This window comes from Carya illinoinensis, chromosome 1 (assembly GCF_018687715.1).
Source record: "Carya illinoinensis cultivar Pawnee chromosome 1, C.illinoinensisPawnee_v1, whole genome shotgun sequence".
In the NCBI taxonomy this organism is placed as follows: domain Eukaryota; kingdom Viridiplantae; phylum Streptophyta; class Magnoliopsida; order Fagales; family Juglandaceae; genus Carya; species Carya illinoinensis.
This window is the reverse complement of record NC_056752.1, coordinates 5,647,055-5,671,025: the sequence shown is the minus strand read 5'-3', so window position 1 is coordinate 5,671,025 and position 23,971 is coordinate 5,647,055. Positions and strand designations below refer to the sequence as shown.

Here is a 23,971-nt window from a genome sequence, read left to right as displayed (position 1 = left end):
GCTCGAGCGAATTCAGGCAGATTCAAACGCTCAACTGCCGCTCGACAGGGAGCTCGAGCAGATTGCTGAAAAACGAAGATCGCTCGAGCGGAGACATTGGCCGCTCGAGCGAAATCAGGCAGAGTCGAACGCTCGATATGCGCTCGATAGGACGCTCAAGCGAAATCAGGCAGAGTCGAACGCTCGACGCGCGCTCGACACCCCGCTCGAGCGAACATCGTATTTTGACAGATTTTAGGTTTTCCGCCATGGGACCATATAAAAGGCCATTCTTCACTCTAGAGCCGCGATTTTTGACTGGAGAACACTCTTTGGGAGAGAAAAACATAGCTAGAGGGATTCAAATCATTGGTTTTGGAGACGGAATTCCAATTTATTGCACGTACGTTGGATTCATACACGAGCACGGACGGGAGAAAAGCGTTGAATCGTTCCCTTGAGCTTTTGACGACCAGTTGAGGCTGCAAGGAGGATTTTTCAGTGTTTATTTTCTTCTTCCCATCTTCTCAGAACAATTATGGTGAATTCGTTTATGTTGAATTCCAATTCTAGCATGAGCTAAATTTTCTTCTTTCTAGGAAAACGATGTAACCTAATTCCGAACTATGCTTGTTTGTCCATGCTAATTTAATGCAATTCTCTCTTTGTTTATCTGATTTATTCTTAGTTGAATGCTTCTAATTAACTGGCCATTGATTAGATGATTATTAATCTTGTGATTTGCTATCGAAAAAGGGAGTCATAGGGTAGATCTTGGATATTTCAGCATAGGTAAGTATAGAGATCGAAAGACTTGTATGAACCTATGTAGTGATTAAATCATTGGTCTTATTACGTTCTTGATTATTGAATTTGCATACTCTTGTGTGAATTGATAAACTAGAATCGTTTCCAATTGACTATCGAAAGAGGCTTTTGGATGAATTAGAGATTTGCTAATAAATAAAAGAGAGTTAAATTAAGTTAGCTGGATGAGAAAAGCATAGTGACGAATTAGGTGAAATCGATTTCCTAGAAGTTTTCTTCCCTATTGAATTTGATCTTCAAACATCAGTTTTATTTTCTTTGCTTATTTCTCTTTGAGTTGATCTAGTTTTATTTGCAACTACAAAAACCTTAGCGATTCCTCTAGATAAAATTGAGATTAGTATAATTTTGGTATTTGGCAAGAGTAAGGTACCAATCCCTGAGGACGATATTCTTCTTATTACTTTACTACAAAACTACGATACTGTGCACTTGCAGTTTTGCACCGGTCAACCCTAAATAAATTTGCTTACTCACACACTCACATGAACTTTGACATTGATAATCTTATGAGGAATGAACATTCATAGTAATTGTTGCAAATAAGAGGGTGTACTCTATTGAATTTGTTTTGTAAGTTACACTATGTTTGAACTAAGATGCATCTAAGCATGTTACTTGCCCTATTGCTTATTTATATATTTATATATAAAAAATAAAAATAAAAAGTTCAAATTTTTTGTTATTTTTACTTTTTCTAATCTCTATTTATTTTTGTTTATATAAAATAAATACAAAAATATGAATATAAAGTTTTTTTCGTCAATATGGGGTATTGGATAAGTCTGAAAATTGTATTATGAAACAATAGCATAAGTCCTAGTGGGACTTTATGGCTTAGCACGTGCACGGGTCTTAAAAGCCTTAAGGATTTAAAGACTTAAAACCTCTGCTGCCTCTCTCATTTACTCCCAGCCTCCGAAACATAAGTCATTCTCAAGACCCATTTCACGGTGCCCTTTTTCACTCCCTTTCGTCTCTCTTTACTCAAGATTACATACATCATCTCTTCATTTTCCACCATCATGGTAAGTCTACTTGAAACCACTGATTTTTTTTTCTCTTTTTCTAGTTTTATGCTCGTCATGTAGATAGATGGAGTCTGAGTTGTGGGTTGTTTATAAGAAGCATTGGGCTGTTCTATTGAGCTGAGTTGCCCGTAAATGAGTTGTTTTTTTGTTATATCTATTTTATGCATATATTGATGACGTTTTTTGAGTGGGTTCTTAGCCTTTGTCATTTGGTTTTCATAATATGCCCACCAAGTGTTTGATTTTTTGTTTCAACTAAGTTGTCTTAATCACTTATTGTTTGACATACATTCATGCTCATACATTAGGTGCATTTAATACATGAAAAGTTGAGATACATGAGAGTTGTTCATCATGTCTTTCTTAGTATCTTCATCTTGGCACACATAAGTGATATTTATTCTCTTTTGTGTTTTGTCAGATTAGTAACAAAAAGTGGGAGTATTGGAAGACCAAATTGAAATATGTTGAAATATTTTGGTATTGTAAAATTTAAGGGGAGTTTAATAAATTTGCTAAAATGAATTTATTGAGGGGGAGAAAATTTATTTTTGCTGGGCATAAGTTTTTATTCTTGATTATTTGCTTGGAATTTCTACTCGGTTTCTTGGTTTGCTATTTATGCTTTTGACAGATTTTATATTACATTCATCAAGTTGGTTTTGTCACCAATCTGCCAAATGGGGAGATTGTAGAGATAAAAATTGGCTAGAATTAGATGACTATATGATAAGGCTTATCTTATCATTCATTATATTTGAAATTGTTGGATGAATGTAAAATAATTATTGATTTATCTCTAAACAATGTTAAGTCTATATAGAAGTCTTAGGTGTTGTTTAGTTAAGTCGTTGAGGTTAAAATCGAGTCCTGGTAGATCTGTATCTATCCAGAAGAAAGCTAAACAGATATTAGTCAAGAATTATCTCTAAACAATGTTGAGTCACGAATTCTAGAGAGTATATTCTGAGCATTTATGAGAGAAATTTCACTTGAAAATTTTCATTGGGTTTTTCATCTCTTCTTGAGTATAATCGTGCTTTGAGTGTGAAGTAACATCGATTGGATTTCAGCATCTGGAGTTCCAGAAGGGAAGTCAACATTTGAAGATCGCTAAAGGTTCTGGCTGTTACTGCGGTAGAAGAAAAACGAGTCGTTTGTCTAGGCAAGTAAGAGAGTCAAATTGCAAACGTTTTGTGATTGATGATTGCTTGTAATTGTTCTTCAAATAATAAGATTGATTTTTTTGAGTTTGGCTGCCCCATAGGATTTTACCTTTAAAGAGTTCTTTAAAGGGTTTCCCTTTGTAACCAATCGTTATGTCTTACAAAGTTGATTATTTATTTTAAAATATTTTATTCGTTTTATAATCTTGATAATTGAGATCTAACTAATTTGTTCAAAGAAATTGGTAGACAATTTTGTAGTTTACAGGAATACATTGGAAATTTCAGCAAGGATATGCATATAGACATCAATTAAGAAGTTGCAGTAAATTCAAGTCACTGAAACTATTAAACAAGCCTATGATATTCAAACTAGTCTTCTAAGATCAAAAGAAACTGCATGTCTCAAATTGATTGAGAAAACGTTGTACGGGATCGGGTCTCAATACCAAACGAATAAATGAGGCTAGTTTCTCACATACGAGGAGAATGTGCACATGGGTGCTAAAGGGTAATTGGTACGTAATATTTGTCGTTAAAATACACAATAATAAAATATAAATTATAATGAAATTAAAATGGAAATGAAAGTCAATTTAGATTGAGGACGGAAGCCTCGTTCTCTTTAAGGAGAATTCAAACCATCTACGATATAAAAAATTTGAAATTAGCTGGTAGGGCAGACTTCCTCTTAACTTATCTCTTTTAAGATATAACAATTCAATTAACTATCGTATAGTTCGAACTAACTCGGCATTGAGCTTAAATTCACACTATAAATCCAGCTTTCTCTTATCACGAAACTCTTCTCACTCGTACGAAAAGATAGGCACCACTGAATAAAGATTTTTTTCAGCAAGGTTTTTCTGTTTTGTTCTTATATTCTATCACACGGAACTTCCTTCAAAACATCTCAAAATACACACTTCTCGTACAGTGTTTCTTAAAAAATAATTAAACGTTGAAGGACACTTCTGATCCTTTTTATAACCACTCCATGAATTCCAAAAAGTTAATACCATATACGTTCCAGGACTTGCTCCAAAATTTAAGAGAAAGAAATCCGAAGGAGTTAAATCGTTGCCTAGTTAATTGGACATTTAAAAAAAGGGTAATGGGCAATAAAAGTAAGAACATTAATTTTACTTGAATGCTCGAAGTATGTTAAGAATTTGGCCTCAATGGCAAGTTGTTTTCGAGAGGCCAATTATGCTGCTCACCAGTTAGCAAAGTTAGCTTTAGATTATGAGAATGAGCAAATCTGAATTGAAGATGGTCTAATGCAGATTATGTCGACTGTATAATTAGAACAGTCTATGTAATATTGACTGTGTTTATCTATCGTTGCATTTCTACATCAATATATGGTCTTTTTGTTTCAAAAAAAAAGAGCAGCTTACACGTTAACCAACATCAACATAATCATTTTAAAATAATAATAATAAATTTATTAAAAAAAAAAAAACTGATCTGAGAACTTTAATATGCACTCAAACGCAAACGATTAACTACCTCTCAATCTTAATCACTAAATGAAATTCAAAATCCGCCATTATTAGAAATTAAAAAAAGGTTTTTACAAAAAAGTTATGTTTATTAAAAAAATATTAACACTCCCTCACTATTTTTTAATAATAAAAATAATATAATATGAGAGATACTTTCAGACAATAAATTATTATTATTGTGACGACCCGACTTAGTTTATTTAAGATGAAAGATGGATAAATTATTAGACCTAAAATAGATTAAATGAGCTATAGTAAATAAGCCCACAAATTATTATTTATTGAAGCTTAGTTTGGCTCATAGGCCAAAATTTTATTTTATTTTTAAATCTATGAGGTGTAGTTGATTTTGGAGAATATCAATGAGTAAATATTCATAGAAGCTCAAATTAGATTAATCGGGAAATTTTGGAAAGACTGCGTGCCATAATTTTTTTACGGTAGATTATAAGAGTTTTGATTCATTAATTGGACAAAAGTCTTTTTATTATAGCAGGGATCAAGTGGGCCTATATAATTTGAACTTGCCCAACAAATTTTTTCTAAAGGCCGAAGATCATTTGCGCGATGGATCTATTTTGGACATGAGGATTATGGCCAGTTTATTAATGAAGTCTTAAGCCCTTGAGCATGTCCAATTTGGTTACAATTTTGAGTCCCTTTCTTGATAAAATTCCTTAAACCCACTGCCTTCTATATATTTACATCTACGAGAAATTTTATCTGTAGTCTCAAAGTTGTAATTGTATGTATAGAGTCTTTATTAAATGAAAAAATATATATATATATTTTAAGAGAGATATTTTAATAATTTTAAAAAATTTTAAAGATAAAATTACTTTTAATTATGTATTATAGTCCCGAATGAAGACTGAAGGTAGCATTGCTTTTAGACCCATGCACGTAAATCCTCTTCATCCTCAAGTGCCTAGAGTTGTGAGCTTTCATCCAGCAAGCAGTTGCCATTGTAATTCCCCTCTAACCACAAACCTCTGTTCCTCCCTAAAAACCACCCTACGCCCCAAACCGCAACCAGCATCTCCACGCCTCCACTTCCAGGAAAAGCCCAGCAACCATGCAACGTGACCAAATGGCAGCATCATGCACTCGCATGTTCACCACGTCGAGGACACGGCCAACCACCATGAAACACTCCCCATCCATACACGTTGCGCTAGACACCACGCCGCTGCCACCTTGGAGAGCCAACAAGCCACCTCAATCACACGGCAACAACCAGTAGCCGCCCCTTATACCAAGCACACGGATCACACAGCACAGAGCATCAACCACCATCATCAAAGCCCAAACCCCGCCGTGCGCCACCACCCTTATCTCATGAAAAGCTGCATCGAAAGCCACCAGGTGAGACGCCGAGCACCAGCAACCACCTGCGTAAAAGAACCGTACGAGTCTGTTTTGAGCAAGAAAAACAGAGCAATTGTTCCCCAAACCGAGAGCCACAGTTGAGGCCATGACGCCACCGCCAGCAGCAACAGAAGACGCAGGAGAACAAGGCTCCACCGTCAGACGCCGCCCAGTTGACGTCCTGCACCACTGTCCGCAGCCCCCACGTTGCATGATTCGTAAACACTCTCTCTCTCTCTCTCTCTCTCTCTCTCTCTCTCTCCCCGCGTAAAGCCGACTTTCGTAATTTATGGTGTTGAGGTGAATTAATTATTTCAAGAAATTGTACGAACAACATTTATTTGGAGAGGCGATAATTTAGGATTCGAGGATTTTTAGACTTTAGGGAAATTGTATGAACAATAGTTTATTTGGAGAGACGTCTTGAATTGGAAATTTACGCAAGTTATGTTACAATTTTTATACGTAACGATTAATATTTCCTTAATACTGTTGTGAAACAATTTAGAGAAAATAAAAAATTTAAGTGAGATTTTTATACTAGATTTTACATAAAACGACTGGATTGAGGTTAATTTTATGATAAATGTGCATGTTCTGTTATGAAAATAAAACTTGAAAACAACCTTGATAATTTTACCTTCATTCGCATGAAATTCCATTTTAGAAAAAGAAAACTATTTTCTGTCACGATAAGTGTAAACATGAGTTATTTTTGACATTTTGTTTTTGAATTATACAAAAAGAGCGAATATGAAAATTTGTACATAATTAAATAACGATGATCTAATTATATTGTGTTCTGAATATGCTCTATACTTTGATATGATATAATATAATCTCAAAAAGTCTTTAGCATGACATTTTGTTTTAGTTATGTTCTGACCTTACCACGGGTGTAAAACTGTGACTTCTGTTTCTGGTGCACCCACTTTGTAAACAATGTGGTTTTCTACGTGATCTTTTCTGTGTCCAAACTTGGGGCTTTGAGAATGAATAAAGAGAAGATTTTACATTCTATTTCTACTTAGTTGGCCGTTGGGCTTTACACAACCTTATCACGGAAGTTAAATATGGAATTCTATTTCTGATATGATATTTCAGTTATACTATATCAAAAGAATTTTGAATAAAAATATTTTTGAACTTTCGCTCTGATATTTTTTATAACATATTTTGATTTTATATTCTGAAAAAAAAAAGTTTTGTTTTGCATTATGAACTCTATAAATGTTCATGTTTACATACTATTATATGTTCTCTACTTACTGAGTTGTTGATAACTCACCGATTATCACTACAATTTTTTTTCAGACAATTTTGATACTTCAGCTAGAAGTTAAAACTAGGAAGTGTTAGCAAGGTTTGATAATCGTAGAGAAATAAGTGTCAAATGGTACAAGTATTTATTGGAGAGTCCTAGATTTATTATTTGATGTTGTTTTGGTATTTTGAGTAATGAATATTTTCGAGTCTTTGTAGAGATTTTAGTTTATTTTATTGAGGTATTTCTTTGGTATCCATGTGGAGAAATATGGATATTTGTGTTGAACAAATAAGTTAATATTTTTATGGAATCTATGGAGTATACATTATTGTTTTATCGGAGAAAATTTTAGATAATAGTAGCTAATTCTCCAGACCTCCAGGACTGGGGCATTACAATTATGCATCATAAAAGTATGCTCTCATTAAACTTTCACTTAGCGAAACAATAATTTTTACTCTAGAGTTAGTAGTAGTCTTAAACTTGAACTATAACTCATTCAGATTTGAATAAGAGAGATAGTTTTTAAGGGAGTGGTGCCAACCTAAATCGCCCAGCAAGGATAGAGAGAACCGACCAGAATCTTACGGCGATCTATTCCATAGTCGGTCCATCAGTTGCTAATCCATCCACAAATACATATCACAAATTCAAAACAAATCAACCAAAATTCGCAACAAATTTAAAACTTTAAAACAAAATCACAAATTCATAACAAAGACTCAGAAGGAGAGGTGAACGGGAGAGATGAGAGGAGAACGAGAGAGGTGAGGGACGTTTCAAAGAACTTGGCATGAACGACAGAGAGCTCGCTCGACCTCCAAGAAATGTTTTAGAGAGGAGAGAGCTCAGATAGCTAAGAGATAGGCCGAGGATGAGAGATCTTAAAGAGATGAAGTACAAGCCAAACACCAAGCGGCATGGAAGAGGGGAGAGGAGGGCTGTGGGGTGAGAGAGGAGAGAGAAGAAAGAAAGAGGACAATCGGGATGAAGAAGAGGATGGGGAGGAGAGGGATTATTAAACCGTAGATCTAAACAACATCATTTGGTGTATTAAACTGAACAGTGTTGTTTCACTTATATATTGTTTTCTATAGGTTTGGTGTAAAACGATGCCCTTTAAATCACTTAAGTGAAATGGTATCGTTTTACCTAATACATATATATATAGATTAGTCGGTTCGGCAGTTTGAACCTAGTTCAAATTAGGACTAAATAGGCCGACATCAGTTTTTTATATTTCCTACTGCGGGCCGATTGGTTCCGACCGGTTCCTAACTCTGGTGGCTGGTTCCCTTTGGCGACAGTTGGTCCCATCAGTTCCTATACGCCTCTAATAACTTCTAAAGAAAAATTAAAAAAAAAAAAATTAGTACTCGCACATAACAATCTAAGTGTTGACATGAGCTTTATTAGCCAGCACATTACAGCCTTATTCTAATCCCGGTCTCATAAGTATATTGGAGAACAAAATCCTAAAGTTTTTCCCTAACATATGAATTTCCCATGTCTTTGTATCAAAACTCATGTATATATGCATAGACACACACATATATAGGTATATATCTCGATATGTTATCTAAATGTTCTATGTAGCTTGATGGGGGCAGCATGCATGTATCTGCATTCGATTTGGGCATATTGACACTTTCGTCCCTGAGTAGCTAATCTTTTGGTTTAGCCCCTTTTCCCTCTCCCCCTCTCCTCCAAAATTCGTTCTCCTGAGAAGCGCGTGGGTGCATTAGATATCAGTTGGCCGTGGATTAATATTAGGTGAGATTCTGAAACTTTTATGTTTGAAAGTAGACATGTTCATTTATGCAGTTAGCTAGGCCAGTCTGCCAATTAAAGCCATTTTCTTTTCGGAGTTCTTCACATTTCTACAAATTCAAGTTTCTTGCTATACATGGTTTTCTGTATATCATGAAATGACTGATAAATGTTTTAGGTAATAGGCCGTGTAAGGCGCACTTTAGTTTCTGACTCATATTTGAGCGAGAATGAACAAATACTCAAGCATAGATTTCATGGATATCCTTGGTATATTTAGTACAAGAGAAAGCTTACATAAGAAGGAAAAAAAATATACTAGTCAATGGTTACGGCCTACATCCATATCTAGATGAAAAAACTGGTCTCTACTGCTGGTAATACTTCCCTATTCGAGCTCTTTGTTCTTCAGCCTACATGGCCAAAAGAAAACAAGGAATCAAAAGGGAGCAAAGTGTCATTAGTGAGTCCTTATTTGAAATAATAGGTAAGAACACTGACCGAGTCAAGCACAAAAAGAGAAAATCTTAGATGTTTGGACTTGTTTTGGATTATATACGTTGAGGAAAGGGTCTAAAATTAAGGAAAAGTGCATGTGTTACCTCTATTCTTGATTTCTGATGTCATTTAATCCATTATTGCTTGCTTCTATTTCCCCGTAATTAGGAAAGGGCACTTTCCCTGACTCAATACACTTGATGTCCTCCAAAAGGATCTCATATTGCCTCTTTACTTCCTCTTCTGTCGTCCCTCCAATCACTTTTGCTATATTGTGCCAACGGTCTGGAGTTTCCTTGCAATATATTGCCAAAGCATTTTCGAACAGTTTGTTTTTCTTGGCAGTCCATGGGAGATTGGAGTTGGGGGAAGAAAGGGGGCTAGATCCCATTTTCTTGAGCTGAGACTGAGAGATACAGAGCAGGAGCAGGACAGAGTGATGGGTAGAATGAAAGAAGAAATTGGATGGAAACCAAAGGCAGGGAAGGTTTATGGGGAAGCTAGAGCCCTTGCTGTGTAGAAAGCGTGAAACATGTGTAAAGAGTGAAGATAGAAAACTCGAAGGCTCAAAAGTCAAGAAATGAATAGGAAAGAAAATGTGCCTGGAAATACTACTCAAGAGTGGAAACGCGAGTGGTACAAGTTGGCATATTAAATGAGGTATGAAAAGAACACAAAAAAATAAAAATTTTACTGTAATTTTGAGTACTATTTTCGAATATAATATAGAGAAATGATAGTTATAGTCGTGAGTACGCAAACGTCGTGTAATCATTTTTAAAAAAATAAATAAATATAAGATTCATATGAAAACAAATTGATTTTATAATAGTACATCTCACTCTTTTTCAAACTAACTGCATAACACTTACAAACTCTATAACTGTATATAACATTACTCTTATTTATAAACAATGTGAGGGAGGGCATTTTAAGAGTTTTAAACGTTCTTGAAGACAATGAACCCACTATCCTATGATGAGATATCAGTTAGTATAATGCATGTCTTTGATTTGTTCTTGCTTTCCCGAACATCAATATCTTTACAAATTAACTACCTTTATTATTAATGCAAACAGTGAACATAGATGAACACAAAAAGGACATGGGAAGACCAAAAATGCTTAAAAAATACAAATATATGCATTTGTAAAGATATTGATCATGTTAGCTGACATTCCAGGAAGATCAAACACTGTCGTTCTCTCTCACGTTTGATCTGCATCTCAATTTACAAAGAGCCCTAGCTGAGATATGTTTTTGCAGTTGAAGAGGCTGTTTTCTTGTAACTATGTCGCATTCCATAGTCGCTGTTGGTCGTTAATGTTGGATCCAGAGCATGTTAAAATGCTAGGGCATAGCAGGTTGGAATCTGGTTCCATTCTCGCCATTGACAATGCAAATTAATGCGACCCTCCATTCCCTGAAAAGAGATCTTAGAACACTAGCTAAACATGCATGGTTGCATGTATATTAAAGTCAATGGAAAAGAAGAAGATGCTCTGATAGTCGGAAAATTTTCTTTGTCCGGTACTCCAGAAATTACAACTTACAATCACCCCTTATATATACTTCCATTGGTTGAAATACCAACAAAATTCGTTGAATTGTATGAGCATGCACTACAAGAAAAATCCTAAATCGTGGTCAGATATTTAAGACAAAAATTAATTCATTCTCATCGCATATGATCGTTTTCGTCACAAATACTTAACCAGGAATAAGCGTTTTTCCTTCTAGCTGATGGAACTTCTGGCCTCAATCCTAGACGTTCTTGATATATAATACAACAAATAGTGAGACTAATACAGTACTAACAATGAAAATACTATGGCATGCATGAGGCTAAATAAAACGGGACATTGATGGAAGATAACGAAAAAAAATCAAGTGCTACCTAGGATTTCATTTTAAATAACATAACCAACAAAATTACTTTTTTTTAATAAGGGGGATTGAGGATATGGAGCTGCATGCATATATATTTATATATATATATATATATATATATATATATATATATATATATATATATATATATTTATATCAAATGAACAAAATGACATTTTTTGTTGAGGAATAGAATCCTATATAACTTTTGGATAAGATTGTGGACACGTTTATAAATATAGGCATACAATCCTTTCTTGTAGAACTGATTTTATGAGATGGATTAGGTTCATAAATTTTACATGATATTAGAGCAGATGATTCTAAATTTTATTCTATTTATTTAAATATTTTACATATTAGACTATCTATTAAAGAAAAGTCTAACCAACATGAGAGGAATATTAAAATTTAAAACAAATAATAAAATTTATCTCCTCTTATCAACTTGTTTTAGGACAAATTTTTCGGTCATCAATTTATTTAATTTATGAATACGTCTCTACTCGTCACTTGGTAAGGAACATGCATGTTTGTTGACTAATGTGATTCACGACTTGGATTTATTATTAATACAGAATGACCACTTTTAGAGGGATAACGCTACAAATTAAAGCAGTGCATGCCTTTATGGCTATCAACATAAAAGCCGACATAATCATTAAACTACTCACTAAATGAGAGAGAGAGGGTTTGTTTATAAATTAATTAAGCATAAGTTGCATATATAATAATTGCACATGCTTAGCTGAGCACAGTTCATGCCCAGTCCACTTTTCTGTATGAAGACCCAAAAGTACTAGGAATATTTCAGGAGAAATATTATTTGTCCCAAATGAGTGTCCTATCCTGAATTTTTTTCCTTTTAGTAATTAAGTAAGTATTTTTAAATAAATAATATTATAATTTTTTTATTTTTTAAAAAAATATTTATAATGATTAAAAAATACATTAAAAAAAGAAAAATAAATAAAATAGACTATTCAAAATAATTATCGAGTAAATTATTCGGTATCCGTAGAATAACTCATATTTCAGAACCTACGCGGATTAGTTTTTTGTGGATTATGCTTCCAACTACCGGCAGTACTAATTGCATCTACAATTTTGTCAAATAATTTTATGATTCTGCAATTCTGTATGACTAGAAATTGGAATTTTGTTTGGAAATGTTTAAACTATCTTAAAATATTATAAATAGTAATAAAATTATTAGAATGAAGATATTTTATTGAGTTTTGAAGTTTTGGAAAATAAGAAAAAAAAAACATTAAACAAAATTATATTTTAAACTAAGTATTGTATTGAGATTTGTGAAGGTGATTAGATAAAGTTAAAAAAATATTTGAATGTAATATTTAAATATTATTTTTATTTTAAAGTTTGTTAAAAATAAAAATCTTATTAATTTTGTATTTTATTTAACGATTAAGTAATGATAAAATAAAAATGTTAAAAATATGAAATTAGAAAATATTTAGTCTTAATAGCATTTTTCCAAAAGCAAGACCATAGGGTACAAAAATATGATTAATATATCTAAGAAGAAAAATTCTACTTATCATCTTCGTATATTACACATCACATTTTATTTTATTTTATTTTCTTATCAAATGTGGTGTATGAATAATGAGTAGAAAAATTCAAAAAGTTTAAGAAGAATAAAACAAAAAATAGATAAAATAAATAAAAATAAATGTATTGTGTGGTGTTTGTGAATGATGAGTAACAAAGCTTATCTAGGAATACTTCTACCATGTTAAAAAATTGAATTGTTTATTATATTTTATTTAGAAGTTTAAAAATATATAATTTTTTGGTGAAATAAGGTGAGATATGATGATTTATAAAAACAAACCAATGATTCTTTTGCCCGTATGTGTATACATACTCGAATTTTCTTGGTTTTATTTCTTCTAAACTAAATTTTTTTCAGATTTTTTGAAGTTTTTAGTAGTAGAGAATTCTCAGGCTTTGTTGCATGTTGGAGAGGATTTGCTAGAAACTCGATAATAAACTCTTAGTCTTGTTTGGTTACATAGATAAAATGAAAGTTGAATAAAATATTATTAGAATATAATTTTTTTAATATAATACCTTATAACTATTGTATTTCTAGATAGACCTTTAGTAAGTGAGGGCAAATACTTTCATCAAAACAATTCATCAACATAGGTATGTGATGTGATTTAAAATGGGATTTTCCAAGTGTGAAAGTGTTAAATTGTATCAAAGATAAATCCAGAATCGTATTCCACAAAGACAAAAGAAAATCAAAACATTTTTTGAAAGTATATTGTAAAAATCTTATGTTGAATGTGAAAAGGGAGATAATAAAATGATATGTACAAATTTTTTATGGTTATGTGAAGGATTTGTTGCCGATGAAATATATGGTTGAGCTTGGAGTATCTGGGATCTATGATTTTTGTTTTGAAAGATGAACTAAATCATGAACTATTTGGTTTCTAAACATTAAATGGTTCAAAAGATGCTAAAATGTAATTTCAGTTTTATCAAAACACAAACAGAATTGCAACTTAGTAGCTAAAAGTTAACAAAATTTGTAGAATAAATTTGACAATAGGATTGCTACTCATCTTTTACTAACCCAATCAAGATATTAATAAAACAAAGTGTGAGAAATATAAGTTCAAGTAAACATGCCACTTCGTACAATAGGATATCCTCACTAAGCATCAACCAAAATTAATGTAACACTCGACTGATAAAAACCTTTGATTAAATTTAAGATTCTGCTATGTCTTGTGTTAGCAACAAAATAAGAATAAGAGTAAGAGATTTCTTTAACTTTCCCTCTTAAGAATTCAGTTTCAGAGAAAGCAAGGTATGAAAATCAAAGTTACAGATAATCCAACAAATAATGGAAAACAATAAAAAGTTTTACCGTAACCCAAGCCTTTGAATTAGCCGAACATCACCATTGTTAATCTAGAAAAATACCCAAAATGATAAAACCCTCTAAATCATGAAAATGCCTCTCAGAAATGTAAGAACAAAAACAACGTAAAACTCTAACTAACTCTATCTCTCCGAAATCTTCTTTTCTTTTATACTCGAATCCCTTCCATTTCTTCTCTCTCCTTATCATAGATTTTGCCTCTTTCATCTGCATAATTGATTTTCTCTCCTCCATCATTTGCTTGGTCTCGAGTCTTTCTTCTTGATAATAATTCTGCTCATCTGCCACTATTCACCATCCACATCCCACATCTTATGAAAAACATCCATACACCTTATAAAAAATACTCCCACATTCTATAAAAAGTTATAAATATGGAATATGTAATGTGAATAGTGGCTCATTTGTAGCAAAACTCTCTTCTAGAAGCACCCCTTCTTTTCTTTTGGTTGATTTACCTATTTCCGGGCCTCAATCTTGCAATGGGTTAATAGTAAGTTTAATCAAATGCTAGCCAGTCCAATAACATGAGTTTAAATATATGTACTTAAGGGGTAAAATGTCATTTCACAAGCTAGAAAGAACTAATTCATATTATCTGTTTAAAACTCTTCTTTTAACATATAAAGTTTACTTAACTCAATATATTAAGAGTATTAATACAGCCTGATTGCCCATTTATCAGTATGATAGAGATTGAAAAAAAATAAAGAAGAAAAAATTAAAAAATAAAATTGAGAATTTTATCTTTATTGTTTTCAATTGTCATTAAATAGAAAGCATAAACTTCTATTTATAAAATGAAATAAGATAATAATGGAAATCAAATCTCTCAAGTAATAATTATAGAAATTAAATAAATAAATAATAATAAAATTAAATTGGCGTCGCTAACACCATAGAAATCAGAAATTCCTTATATGGACACGCAATCTCGTGGCATGGTACGGCAAAAAGAAGATTTTATTCGTGTCAATGACCCAAATGTAAATGATCCTGGAGAGAAGGGACAGATAATGAGGGGAAGAAAAATAACAAAATATGAACCGACAGAAGGGCGCAAGAAAATACTACTGGTCGTATACAACAATTTATCACTCAATACACGTGTCAACTCTTGTTATTTGAAGGTGGGCGTGGGTCTCCAAATGTCCTCTCTTTTCGTTTGAAATTGTGAGTTAGTGTGGACTCATATAGATTTTATTAAAAATTGTATAAATTTAAATTTTAAATATAAAAAAATTAATATTAATATAGATTAATTCGTGATTTTACTGGTGTACAAGTAAATTTTTTTTACTTCAACTGTTGGATTGATATTAGACGTTCCCTGGATCTCAATAGAAGATGCTGACAGAGTAAGGAATAAGAGTGAAGAATGTGGCGAAGAAGCTTTAGCAGCACCACGAGCGCGTTGAAGGACAAGAAATGGGACGCTCTGATCATCGGCGGAGGCCATAACGGCTTGACGGCCGCCGCGTACCTCGCACGCGCTGGCCTCTCCGTCGCTGTTCTCGAGCGCCGTCACTTGATCGGCGGCGCCGCAGTTACCGAAGAACTGATCCCGGGCTTCAAATTCTCCCGCTGCAGCTACCTCCAAAGCCTCCTCCGCCCCTCCATCATCAGGTAGTTCCCACAGTTCCATCTAATTCCCCAGCTCTGTGCTTGTGAGTCATCAGTGAGTGTGTGTTTTTCGTTTAACGATCAGTAATAAATTTCGCAACTGTTTTTATTTCCTGATTTTTTTATTTTCTATTTTTTTGTTGGATGCAAAGGGAGTTAGAGCTAGGGCGTCATGGATTGAGGCTGTTGAAGAGGAGTCCTTCTTCGTTTACGCCTTGTTTGGACGGACGCTATCTTCTACTGGGACCTGATAAGGACCTTAATCGTTCGGAGATTTCCAAGTTCTCTAAACGAGATGCCGATGCCTATCCAAGGTTTATGCCATGATCTCCTTCATTTTTCTTTCTCAACGAACTGTATGGCCCGCTCAGTTGCATGATGGTAGTTTGAAGAGGATGTAATCGTGTAAGCGATCATAAGATTTTGATGTTGATAATTTGAGTGTCAAATTGAATCCAACTTTTTGAGAGTAACAAATTGGAATTGTCTTATAAATCTTCTAATAAAAGTCGTGCGCGTCTTTTTTTTTTTAAATGTTCTCCAATCATGCTTCTTACAAAAATAAATGTCTGGTGTAGGTATTCGATTCAGTTACGTCAAAACTTATATTATTTCTGTGCATTTTTCCTCTTTAATTTACAGATATGAAAATCAGCTAGAGACCTTCTGTAAATTCATGGATCCACTGTTGGATTCGGCGCCTCCTGAATCTTTGCAAGGAGTTTTCTCTTTGAAGAATCAGTTGAAGGACAGAATGCACAAATCAGCTTTTTGGGCTCGTTTTCTGCGGCAGGCGATGACGTTAGGCCAAAAAGATATTGTGTAAGAGTTTTTCATCTTGATGTGTAGTTGTTTCCTGTTGCGTTAAAGCGCTGCTTTGTTTATACCGTTACGTTTAACTGGAGGTGGCATATTAGAGTTATTTACCCTAACCAAGTCCATTTGAATGATGTAAAAATGGTGAATTACGGTCTCAACCTTTTAATGGTTTGTATTTGTCGACTCTTGACAGGGAGTTCATGGACCTTTTATTGTCACCTGCTTCAAAGGTTTTGAATACCTGGTTTGAGGTTGTCATTAAAATCTTGATTTCTTTTCATTTTATCCTTTGAATTTGTGGACTGTAGTTATTGAATAGATATATCATTTCCATTTGTGATGAAAGTGAAGTCATATTTAGTTCCATTTATGTGATTTCTGCATCTTATGTTTCACCACTATTAATCAAACCATTCTCCCAGTGATTGGAATATACTGCTTTTGGGGCTATACTTATGATAGGGTTATAACGGTAAAAGTAATGAAGTTTTATGGTCAACAGTTTATTGAATTTCTATCAACATCTTTGATATTTACAGACAGATGTTCTCAAAGCAACCCTTGGAACAGATGCTGTAATAGGAACTACGGTAAGTATTGTTAGATTTTGTGGGGGAGCATTAATTTGAGTGCAGAATCCTTTTATGTGGCACAAATACAGAGACACACACACAACCCAAAAACTATATGGCTCGTTTTCTACTACATTATAGGTATCGACATTTGACTTCCTAAAATCTGTACCATAGGCTAGTGTACATACACCCGGAAGTGGATATGTTTTACTTCATCACGTGATGGGCGAAATGGATGGCGATCGCGGAATTTGGTCGTATGTATCTCTAATGATGGCTTGATGAGTATTTGTTCATCAAAGAAGCAGCACTGTACATTGCCTCTGATCCCTTTCCTGTTTAAAAGGAATCTAGAATTCTTCAGTTTTCACTATGATATAAGGCAAGAAAATATGGCCTAGTACAGAATAGCAATGTCATCATTACTTTTGGAAAGCAGAAGAAAGGATGGCACATCCTTTAATAACTCAATGAAAAATCAACTTTATAAATTTGATTCCAAAAATATATGTGATAATTATTGGTTTGTGACTTCCATTGACTTTGGCAAAATTCAAATTTAGAGTTGAGTTTGATGAAACACTAGCATTATGCTTATTTAAAGGTTTATATATTTACTTAAGTTCATATGTTGGTCAAGATTGGTTTAGGACCTTTAAAAATCCAAATTAATACTTCCTTCTTAGCTTGGTGTTATTGAGTTAGCCATTGTGCATTTAGATTTATACTAGTATGACTTATTTCTTTAACCTCCCTAGTAGAGTACTGGTGGACTAAAAACACCATTATTTCTTGTAGGTATGTGGAAGGTGGGATGGGCTCAGTTTCCATGGCTATCAGTAATGCTGCTAGGGAAGCTGGGGCCCATATTGTCACGAGTGCGGAGGTAAATTTCTATGGAATCACTTCAATAGCTTTCCATTGTGCATCTCCCTCATTATGAAGTAATTAGTCATTATTCTATTTATTTGATTTCATTTTGGATTCAGGTACAACTGAGATAGGCATGGAAATCTTAGATTCTAGAAACTGTTTCTAATTTTGAAAGATTTGTGTACTTGGTTCAAATCAATTGAGACAATGAAATGTTTTCAAATGGATTGGCAGTTACGAGGTCATGAAAATACTATGCAGAATATATTTTTTGAATTTGTGCTAGTAAATATCATCGACATGCTGACAGAGGTATAGCTCCCTCCCCACTTGCTTCCCTCCACCACTTGGCCCAGCCCAGCTTTGCCCCTGATGCAGAGGCACATTCCAAGTGCTCTTATGACTCAGAGTGTCTACAGAGGAAATACCTTGAGCTTGAGAGTTTTTTCTAACCATTCACCATATGCAATCGATCACTTTAGAAAGGGGAGATATGAGCTTCAAGTATGTCTCTTATTGCTTCTGGTCAAAATAATGTAGACAATAGCACATCAAACGCCTAAAGAATTCTGATGATAATGATGTAATAATGAGTTTAGACAACATTCTCTATTTATTTATTTTTTTAATTCAGGGATCACTGTAAAATAGACTTGGAGTAATTCATCTGATTTTTATTTCTTCATTGATTTTCTTTATATCCTTCAGTTGTTGCCTTTGTACTTTATTCAGTTGTCTTTTGCTACCTTTGATTTTTTTTACTTTTGACATTAGGTCTCACAATTGTTGATTGGAGACTCTGGTGCAGTGGACGGGGTTAGTGTTGCTACATGGTTTCCTCAATGAAGCAGGTTTCAAAGTATGTTTAAACTAATTATTCTGTACACGGCTAATATCATGTAGGTATCGCTGGCTGATGGTACAGTGGTGCATTCTTCAATTGTTTTATCGAATGCAACCCCTCATAGAACTTTCATGGTATAAATTGGACACTGCTGATTTATTTTGAAATTACAGAAAGAGTGCGCAAGTCGTTTTGCAATTATATAAATGCATTTAGGTTAAATTTCTCCACCCTCTATTCTATGTGGATTTTAATGTTGATTCTAGTATTTGCTCATGTGACACAGGATTTAGTCCCTAAAAATGTCCTTCCTGATGATTTCATCCGAGCTATTAAGTACTCTGACTACAGTTCTGTAAGCACCCTATACAACCTTATTTACCATTAGACACTCTAGAGCACGCACCTTCTATTCTGTGTCACTTCATTTGCTATATACTGGGAGACTTAGGCATAATGCATATACATAACCAGATTCTTATGTAGTGTGTAGTCTAATGAAGAAGAATGCCCAGCGTGTGTGATAGCTGGCATTACAAAATCACATGAAACTTGGTCCAACTATAAAACATTGCTAGTTATGACATGACCATGATCATTGGAAAAGACTTGAGGTGATTGCCTTCAGCATATTGTGGCTTGATTGATCCTATCAGTATGAAAGCCATTGTATTACTTTATAATAAGAAAGAAATTGCAATCCATCGGATTGACAGAAACCATGCAAGTGTACTGAATGAATGAGGATAGAGTAAATAAAGATCACAAGAAACATAAGTTGACAAAATCTTTCTGGACTCTGTGCGCTTTAGTTTTTCGCCATCCTGCATAAAATTATCTGGTAGTATCCCTCAGGTCACCTAATAGACATGAAAGTCAAGCTCTGTAATATTCTATAATTCTAGCAAGTATAAAAAAAAACACTGAAAGTTTTTGATAGGTTAAAAAAACACTGAAAGTTTACAGCACTTCGTAACAAGGAGCATAGAAAAATGAACTGCAAATTGTAGGATTTATTTCTCTGCAGTTTAAGGTTTCCTCTGTATGTGGCTCTCAGGGAACTACAAAAATAAACTTAGCAGTTGATAAATTGCCCCAGTTTGAATGTTGCAAATTAGGCCATCCTGAAGCTGGTCCTCAGCATGTTGGCACCATTCATATTGGTTCTGAAAGGTATGCTTTTATCTCAGTATTAACAATATATAAGCTCCGGTCCACAAGTTTTTTCTTGTAAATTCTTCGAGACAAGACAGCTAAAAGTTTGTCTGGGTGTCAAGATTGTTGATATTTAATCATAGGATCAAGCCCAAGACCGAATAGAGTAGATGAACCATAAAGTATCTAGTGAAATAAAAGGTTATGGTATTCTTTGGCCATTTGTTTGAATAGAGTGAAAGGCATATCTGAATATGAATAGCTGACCAAATTATTGATGACGATGGTATCCTTTTAGATTCTATCCCATTACAACAAACAACTTTAGGAGTTGTGCTTACGGCATGCCAATAGACAGAGTCGTTGTGGTATCAACTTTTGTTGACCAGTTTGGTTTAACTTTCTTAACATGATTTTACTTACCTTTCACTACAACAACAGATTTTATTGAATTGTTTGATATATTATCATTTCATGGTGGACAACCTTCAAAGTTGTATAATTCTTGCAAACTATAATGGAACAGGCTTCCAGTTTTAACTTTAGATTTCAGTTCTGCACCTAAACTTCTATTTTCAACTTCTACCATTTGAATACAATCCAATGCAATCTTCTTTGTGTTCTGTCACCCTTTTAAGCATGGAAGAGATTCACTCAGCATCTCAAGATGCTGCCAATGGATTACCATCACGAAGACCAATTATTGAAATGACAATCCCCTCTGTTCTTGACAAGACTATATCCCCACCTGGTACTTACTTTTTCTTTGATGCATCTGTGGTTTCTTATTCCTTGGTGTGTTTTTTTTTTTTTTATATGTAGTTAAGTTGATGGGTTCTGATCACATTCAAGGTTTTCTTTTCCAAAGGCATAGAAAGTGAACTGAAACTCTAATTTGTCATTCTTCTTCATATTGCTCATGGAAAGTATGTCCTCCAAACTGATTTTAGAACTCTTATTGTTCCAGCAGTTAATGCACACACACATGAAGAGATATTTCCTCTTTAGCCTGTGTTACATTAATGTGCAAAACGCATATCTCACTCTTTCATAAGTAATAATGATTTATGTGTTTTTGCCTTGTAATTTTCACTCAAACTTTCTGTCAGGTGTTGTCAGGTCATTGTACCTTTTTTTTTCTTCGTTCAGACATTCAAAGTTAGATGTTGTCACAGAATAAACCCGAGGTTCTTAAATAAAAAATAAAATGAATAGATTAAGTTGTTAGGATGTTGCCTACAAGCTATTTTGTGTTAAAACCTAACTGCACTTGTCAACTACAGTTAGAAAAAGGCCATATAAGTATTTTGCTTCCTTTTCCATGATGCTTTCCATTTATTTTTGCTTTTGTTTCTTTCAATGATGTTCCTTGATGTAACAAACTAGGAGTTGGGCAGGATCCATAGCTGTTTTCATGCTAACTCTCCTGCTTGCTCATTTTTCCCTTTACGTTTCTTCTTTTTTTAATTATCTTTTATTATCATAGACTTTCTATTTACTTTTTCCGCCAGACATCCAAATCTCTTTACCGTATCAGCTTGGAAAGCTTTAATCTTTATAAGATTGGAGTTCAGTAACATGTTGTTTTTGATAGGTAAGCATGTGATCAACCTATTTATTCAATACACACCCTATAGTCCATTGGATGGTAGCTGGGGAGATCTTGCTTATAGAGTAAGCTATACTTTAGTAACTGATGCATTGGCATTGTATTGCTTTTTACATAAAACTTCTCTATGATTCAGCAGTCAGTTGTTCTTTTCTTGTACCCACTAGTTAAATTTGTCTCTATATATCTCTAATATGGCAGATCTTCATTGGTCTGATTAATCCTGGAAAAACTGGGTAATTATTATATTCATTGCAGGAATCATTTGCTAAAAAATGTTTCGCCTTGATTGATGAATATGCCCCTGCATTCAGCTCATCAGTCATTGGCTATGACATGTTGACTCCGCCTGATCTTGAAAGGGAAATTGGTCTGACAGGTATCATAACGCTAGGAACTTAGGCAGGATGTTGGAATTGGGATAAGTTTATACTTCTGGTGGTTGGGTTACGTAAATATATGTTTTCAGTGTCAGAATCCTCCAAAAAAATGTTAGTTTTTCTATATACGGAAGGAAAATTCTGTACTTCGCACTACCATCCTACTTTCATCCCATTTAAGTAAAATGTGGCACATTTATCACTATTGAATGATCATTTATTGGATGCTTCCTTATGATCCAATGGTGATGAATATGTCACATCTTACTTAGTAGGATAAAAATATTATGAAAGTATGGTGTATAGCATTACTCCAAAAGTTACCTTCAATTGAACCAGCTAATAAGGTTAAGAAGTGTGATTACCAAATATGCTCATCACACATTTTCACGAAGTTTCTATTTCTTAAAAAATTCTAATATCATATATTCTCTCATGAAAATACCTGACACAAATGATTCTCAACAGGAGGGAATATCTTCCATGGTGCTATGGGATTGGATTCTCTCTTCCTCATGCGACCGGTTAAAGGATGGTAATTCATAAAGCACACAATGTTTTTACAATTGGGATCGTCATAGAAATTTGTTAATTTTGACGTTTCTTACCATCTTCATTACTTTGTTAAAGTACTAAAATCCAATGTGATTTATGTTATTTTGGGAACAAAGGTCAAATCATAGGACTCCACTCCGAGGGCTGTACTTGTGCGGAAGCGGGACCCATCCGGGGGGTGGCGTGATGGGCGCACCGGGACGTAATTCGGCTCGTCTAATTCTTGAAGATGTCAAGACACCATTGAATTGAAACACGGTAACTCAGCCATATGTCCTGAAGCCGAAGGCTTTTAAGTTACCAATTTCCTTTTATCCTGTTGTAGGATTTCTGTTGCATTCTATCGACTGTCAATTTTGTCGGCGTATTTTAATACAACAGAATAATAAGGTCGGATCAAATTGCATTCGGCATTAGACTAACTGGTTTTCAGAAGCTAGACTCGAGTGTGAAATCCTGGAACAAGAGAGAGAGAAATACAAACCCCGCGTGAAAGGATTCAAGCGGGTTGGATTTTATCTTCTACTGATCTTCGATCAATAGAAATATAAATAAATACCATTCCAGCGTCACCCAGGATCGTCTTAACTTGTGAGCATGTTTTCCAAATTGGCTTTGAACTTCAAATCTCAACCAACACGCTTCCGGATTTGCATGCATCTTTTCCTTGCTGTTAAAGAGAAGGGAGTAGCATACTTGCATTTTTTAACCATCAAAGATTTTGCACTTTACATCAAAGTTTTGAATACTTTGGTAGCATTTTGATTAAAGCACTAAAACGAAATATTTCAGTATTAGTATCGTTTCGGAATTAATTATATATTATATATAAATATTTATACCTATATATAAACTAACAATTAATAGAATAGATACATAAATGTGTGTATCATGTCTGGAAGAATTGAAAAGTTATAAAATGAATAGATATTTTAAAAAAATCACAAATTTGAGTTGAGACACATAAACAAAAATAAAATAAAATAAATTAAAAGAATAGATAAATTATTAAAAATAATGATATTTGAAAAAAGAGAATGAGGGGATATATCATATATTTAAATTTACAAAAAAAATTAAAATTATATAAATATATTTTATATTCTAAAATTAATTAAATACTATCTGGATTTAAAATTTTAAAAAATTCTAATTACATAAAAGAAAATTACAAAAATAATCTAAAACGGAATGAGGAACAAAACACTCACGAAATGAGATTAGAATTGCCAGAATTGGTATGAAACAGATCAAAGTGGTATAATGTACCGGACACTACACCGGAACGGAATTCACAATATTGCTTTACA

The 23,971-nt window shown here is 33.7% G+C and overlaps 2 protein-coding genes across 4 annotated transcripts; one reads left to right on the top strand and one right to left on the bottom strand.

Moving 5' to 3' along the window:
- Nucleotides 1-9,136: 9,136 nt before the first annotated feature.
- Nucleotides 9,137-9,945, bottom strand: LOC122301596 (protein RADIALIS-like 3). Its single transcript, XM_043113007.1, has 2 exons — nucleotides 9,520-9,945; nucleotides 9,137-9,330 (listed from the first exon to the last, which is right to left on the bottom strand). Exon 1 carries the CDS (start codon nucleotides 9,804-9,806, stop codon nucleotides 9,522-9,524), a length of 285 nt encoding a protein of 94 aa, XP_042968941.1. The 5' UTR covers nucleotides 9,807-9,945; the 3' UTR covers nucleotides 9,137-9,330; nucleotides 9,520-9,521.
- Nucleotides 9,946-15,541: 5,596 nt separating this feature from the next.
- On the top strand, nucleotides 15,542-23,083 carry LOC122307577 (pyridine nucleotide-disulfide oxidoreductase domain-containing protein 2). 3 transcript variants are annotated; one of them, XM_043120518.1, is made up of 16 exons: nucleotides 15,546-15,854; nucleotides 16,004-16,165; nucleotides 16,494-16,673; nucleotides 16,864-16,921; nucleotides 17,210-17,260; nucleotides 17,420-17,502; nucleotides 18,044-18,131; nucleotides 18,893-18,934; nucleotides 19,022-19,096; nucleotides 19,249-19,317; nucleotides 20,020-20,135; nucleotides 20,756-20,868; nucleotides 21,712-21,791; nucleotides 21,985-22,105; nucleotides 22,575-22,641; nucleotides 22,778-23,083. In XM_043120518.1, exons 1-16 carry the CDS (start codon nucleotides 15,607-15,609, stop codon nucleotides 22,911-22,913), a joined length of 1,689 nt encoding a protein of 562 aa, XP_042976452.1. In that variant the 5' UTR covers nucleotides 15,546-15,606; the 3' UTR covers nucleotides 22,914-23,083. The 3 variants fall into 3 exon arrangements, with proteins under 3 accessions (XP_042976460.1, XP_042976452.1, XP_042976470.1); XM_043120526.1 differs by lacking the exon at nucleotides 21,985-22,105 and having other exon boundaries at nucleotides 15,542-15,854; XM_043120536.1 differs by lacking the exon at nucleotides 15,546-15,854 and having other exon boundaries at nucleotides 16,115-16,256.
- The last annotated feature ends 888 nt before the right edge of the window (nucleotides 23,084-23,971 follow it).

Excerpts from the sequence above, each read along its gene's own strand:
- LOC122307577 (XM_043120518.1), top strand. The coding sequence starts at position 15,607 with ATGTGGCGAAGAAGCTTTAGCAGCACCACGAGCGCGTTGAAGGACAAG. Across the intron at positions 16,922-17,209 it reads TTTTGAATACCTGGTTTGAG|ACAGATGTTCTCAAAGCAAC; the intron begins GTTGTCATTAAA and ends TGATATTTACAG. Across the intron at positions 19,318-20,019 it reads AGTACTCTGACTACAGTTCT|GGAACTACAAAAATAAACTT; the intron begins GTAAGCACCCTA and ends TGTGGCTCTCAG.
- LOC122301596 (XM_043113007.1), bottom strand. The coding sequence starts at position 9,806 with ATGGGATCTAGCCCCCTTTCTTCCCCCAACTCCAATCTCCCATGGACT.